The sequence below is a fragment of the Mus caroli genome, chromosome 7, assembly GCF_900094665.2.
Source record: "Mus caroli chromosome 7, CAROLI_EIJ_v1.1, whole genome shotgun sequence".
NCBI lineage: Eukaryota > Metazoa > Chordata > Mammalia > Rodentia > Muridae > Mus > Mus caroli.
The window spans coordinates 109137547-109142771 of record NC_034576.1 but is presented as its reverse complement, the minus strand read 5'-3'; the positions used below and the strand labels follow the sequence as shown (position 1 = coordinate 109142771).

General features: G+C 38.2%; 1 protein-coding gene across 1 annotated transcript; it reads left to right on the top strand.

The window, feature by feature from the left end:
- The first annotated feature begins 2120 nt into the window (after positions 1-2120).
- Positions 2121-3071, top strand: LOC110298931 (olfactory receptor 2AG2-like). Its single transcript, XM_021168476.1, has one exon. It carries the CDS (start codon positions 2121-2123, stop codon positions 3069-3071), a length of 951 nt encoding a protein of 316 aa, XP_021024135.1.
- Positions 3072-5225: the final 2154 nt, after the last annotated feature.

The following is a 5225-nucleotide window of genomic DNA, read 5'->3' as shown; positions in this document are numbered from 1 at the left end:
CAGTTCCAAATTTTGTCTTTGTAACTCCTTCCATGGGTGTTTTGTTCCCATTTCTAAGAAGGGGCAAAGTGTCCACACTTTGGTCTTCGTTCTTCTTGAATTTCATGCATTTAGCAAATTGTATCTTATATGTTGGGTATAGTACTGAACTGGGAGCTCAGTTACATTTCTCATGTTGAGTATGTTGCCTCTATAGAGATAAAAAACAGTAGCTAATTTGTTTTTCTATTACTTTTGTATAATAATTATTTGCATTGATCCTTTTATCATTATAATAGAACAGACATTTTTTTTCTTAAAGTTGAAACAAAAAATATGATCTCCCAAAGAACTGTTTTCTAAAAATTTACAGGTAGAATAATTTATTAAAGGAAGCCAGATAAAAAGGATATAAGAAGGAACATACATGATATGCAGAAATGGAGAACAGAGTTGAAACATCATAAACAGGTCAAATAAATTTGTGTCATTGAAGGAAGACCTACTATTAACACATGTATGTGCCTACCTCATGCAGCTGATAACAGCACACACAAGAGGTACAGGAGGGAAAGTAGAGTGTGGAACCCTTATGGAGGTCTTGGGAAACCCTTTGCTATTTGACAAAATGTGAATTGAGGTTCCTTATTGTTTGTGATGGTTTTCAATACCAGGTCTTCCATAGGGAACTCCTAATGAAGACCATGTGGGAGAGAATAGGTTTTTGTACCCAAGAGCCAAAGGCAAGAATTAAATGTACAGAATAGCAGTCCAGTGGATGTGCCTGGGAGGATTCATTAAAATCCAGTTTCCTATAGCATTTTTATAGAATATGTCTCCTGGGAGGATGACACTGTCAAAACTCCCTCAGGACAAAGCTGAAACTTCACCACTGCCCCTGAGACAAGGAAGTTAGGCATCATTGGTTTTCTTTGAGCAGCCTTGGCCATACTGCTTTGCTTTTTTACTGCACTTATCTTAGATCGTGGAGGACTTGAAAAATTCATCCAGAACTGTAGTACTCAGTAAGACTCTCCCACATAGAAACTGGATGGGAGACAATGGAAGATTCATATTCTTGCTTTCTAAGGATCTCATACTGAGTTCTCAGATAACCAATCTTCCTCCAGTGGAGGACTATCAATGCTAGTAACTAGAGGGGCCTATCACTAGATCAACTTAGTGATAGCCGCAAATCTTCATCCCATCCTTCAGAACCTCTTTTCCTCAGAATTTTATATATCAAATACTTCATTCACCAAAGAAGTCTAAGGTACTTTGTGTGGTCTGGAATATGTCTTTTGCTTTTGGAGGTAAGGAAGGGTTTTGTTTTTTATTTAGGCTTTGAGTACTGAGATATTGATTGAAGACCTCAATTGTCTGTCAATTGTGAAATTCTCTAATTTCTGACTCTCTGCTATCTGTTCTCTAGACACCTTGTCTGAACACCAGCCTGTACAAGTTGAGACCATAACAGTCACTGTGAAACACTGCTTAGATCTGAGTTAATAGGATTCTAAGCCCCAGGTAATGAGTCTCAGTATTTCCCTTCAGTACATCTGGATTTTCCTGGACTCCTAGAGTCTAATGAAAATGCTTAAATTAGTAGTACCTCAAAACAAAGTTACTTCTTTTATCAATATGACTTCTTGCCTTTGAAAAGCCATCAGAAATAAATTTTAAAATTTAAATATACTGAGTAGTGACATGGAATAATATTTATGAAAACATGCTTCCAAATTTCATTCTTTTCTCCTCCGGTTCTTCTGACCACTTCTCTAAAGTTTAGCAATGCTCCTCTATCCCTCAGCCTTGCTGACAGTTCTTGATGTGAGATCCTCAATACAATCATCATTTTCCTAGAAATGAGTTTTCTTCAGCTGGCTCAGAGGTGGTTTAGTCTGTTTTATTTTATACAATGCCTTACAGAAAGCAAGTTCTATATGCTTAGCATTTACTGATATGCCTCTTGTCCATTTATTTGATGGTTTTTCAAAATTCAGAAATTAGAAAATACATTCAATGGTATTACTGTTGGTCACTCCAAAGTGACCTGCAATAATTTTCAGATGTGGGTTTAAATACCTTATAATGGCTTGTACTCAGAATCCATCTATTCCTAGGCAAAGATACCACCCAGAATGGAGCTCTGGAACTCCACCTTGGAAAGTGGCTTCATCTTGGTGGGGATTCTGAATGGCAGTAGCTCTCCTGAACTGCTCTGTGCTATAGTCACAGCCTTGTACATGTTGGCACTGATCAGCAATGGACTACTACTCCTTGTCATCACAGTGGATGCCCGGCTCCATGTACCCATGTACCTCCTACTGAGGCAGCTGTCACTCATTGACCTTCTCTTCACATCAGTTGTCACCCCCAAGGCTGTCATGGATTTTCTTTTGAGAGACAACACTATATCCTTTGGAGGCTGTGCCCTTCAGATGGCTCTAGCATTGATGTTAGGCAGTGCAGAGGACCTCCTTCTGGCTTTCATGGCCTATGACAGGTATGTGGCCATTTGTCATCCTCTCAATTACATGATCTTCATGAGTCCTACAGTATGCTGGCTGATAGTGTCTATATCATGGATCCTGGCATCTCTGACTGCAGTAGGTCATACTGTGTACACAATGCACTTCCCTTTCTGTATGTCTCAGGAAATTAGACACCTGCTCTGTGAGATCCTGCCTTTGCTGAAGCTGTCCTGTGTAGATACCTCCCAATATGAGCTCATGGTTTATGTGACAGGGGTGACATTCCTCTTACTCCCCCTTTCTGCCATTGTTACTTCCTACACAGTAATTCTGTCCACTGTGCTGCACATGCCTTCAAATGAAGGGAAAAAGAAAGCCCTTGTCACCTGTCTGTCCCACTTGATGGTGGTTGGAATGTTCTATGGAGCTGCCACTTTCATGTATGTCCTACCCCGTTCATTGCACAGTGCAAAACAAGACAATATAATCTCCGTGTTTTACACAATTGTCACCCCAGCTCTGAACCCCCTTATCTACAGCCTGAGGAATAAGGAAGTTATTGGAGCTTTGAGAAGAGTCCTGGGCCGATACATCCTGCCAGCACACCTTACTCTTTAAGGAGGATTCATGGTTTGTCTTTAAACATTTCTTTTCCAAGCTAAATTGTGATATTCAGTCATTCATTAACATTATAACTATCTAAAATAATACATACACTTTAAATTTTTTCTTTACTTTCTACTGTGTAAATGGTGTGTATAGAGATTAATAGGTTCATTTTGTGATTGGAAAATATCTGGATGAATTACCAAGTAGACATAGTTCTGGATTCACTTTCCATTTCAACCTCATGTAATAGTGAGACAAAATGGGAAGTCCCCAGTAGCCCCTAAGCACACTGCTCTCTTTGATCTGTGTTCTTAATTGTTAATAGCAAGAAAGAGACACAGAAAATACTTTGGATTTCTTTAGAAGAAAATAGTTTGAAGAGAAATTAATAGGTTTATGATTACATTTACATGCCTGATCTGAGAGATGCTCACACTGATGTTACAAATGTGAAACTTAAATTAACATAGCACAAAGTGTTAAAATGGAACCTATTATTTTTCATTGGAATATTTAAATAAGTAATTTTTAAATGAGGCATAAAATTACTAGTGAAAACATAAATGAATAAAAGAGAATTGAGATGTTTTAAAATGCTAGATACAGTAATGTTAATATATAATGTTTGAAATTTTGGAAAAGTATAGCCTTATATATACATAAATAGATTTAAAATGTTAAAAAATTACAAGAAACTCAAATTCTTTTACTTTAATTTTATGTGTGTGTGAGTGGATATGGATACATGAGTACATGTATTTGAGAAAGCCAGAGGTGTTTGATGTCCAGGAGCAAGAGTTGTAATCTGACCAGTGTGGGTGCTTATGATCCTCTGCAGGAGCATTATATGCTTTTAATCACTAAACATCTACACAGGGCTTGAAAGCTCATACTCATAAGGTAATTACGTATTAATGTGTCCACAGGAATGGGAATACAAACTATGTAAAACACTCTCTCCATCTAAATATAAGTAGGCTTCATTTTATTAGATCATTCATAGGTATGAGGAGATGTAAGAAAGTATAAAACTTTAATTTATGAGTACAGAATTCAAAATACCTTGGGACATGCAGAGGCCATATTGCTGATAGTAGTGCTTAGCACTCAGAAATTCTTTTTATATATATATATTTTTTATTAGGTATTTCCTCATTTACATTTCCAATGCTATCCCAAAAGTCCCATATACTCTCACACCCACTCCGCTAACCACCCACTCCCACTTTTTGGCCCTGGCATTCCCCTATACTGGGGCATATAATGTTTGCATGTCCAATGGGCCTCTCTTTCCAGTGATGGCCGACTAGGCCATCTTTTGATACATTTGCAGCTAGAGTCAAGAGTTCCGGGGTACTGGTTAGTTCATCATGTTGTTCCACCTATATGGTTGCAGATCCCTTTAGCTCCTTGGGTACTTTCTCTAGCTCCTCCATTGGGGATCCTGTGATCCATCCAATAGCTGACTGTGAGCATCCACTTCTGTGTTTGCTAGGCCCCGGCATAGTTTCACAAGAGACAGCTATATCAGGGTTCTTTCAGCAAAATCTTGCTAGTGTATGCAATGATGTCAGCATTTGGAGGCTGATTATGGGATGGATCCCTGGATATGGCAGTCTCTAAATGGTCCATCCTTTTGTCTCAGCTCCAAACTTTGTCTCTGTAACTCCTTCCATGGGTGTTTTGTTCCCAATTCGAAGAAGGGGCAAAGTGTCCATCCTTTGGTCTTCATTCTTCTTGATTTTCATGTGTTTTGCAAATTGTAACTTATATCTTGTGTATTTTAAGTTTCTGGGCTAATATCCACTTATCAGTGAGTATATATCATTTGAGTTCTTTTGTGATTGGGTTACCTCACTCAGGATAATGTCCTTCAGGTCCAACCATTTGCCTAGGAATTTCATAAATTCATTCTTTTTAATAGCTGAGTAATACTCCATTGTGTAAATGTCCCACATTTTTTTGTATCCATTTCACTGTTGAGGGGCATCTGGGTTCTTTCCAGCTTCTGGCTATTATAAATAAGGCTGATATGAACATAGTGGAGCATGTTTCTTTCTTACTAGTTGGAACATCTTCTGGATATATGCCCAGGAGAGGTATTGCAGGATCCTCTGGTAGTACAATGTCCAATTTTCTAAGGAACTGCCAGACTGATTTCCA

Coding starts and splice junctions, on each gene's coding strand:
- LOC110298931 (XM_021168476.1), top strand. CDS start 2,121: ATGGAGCTCTGGAACTCCACCTTGGAAAGTGGCTTCATCTTGGTGGGG.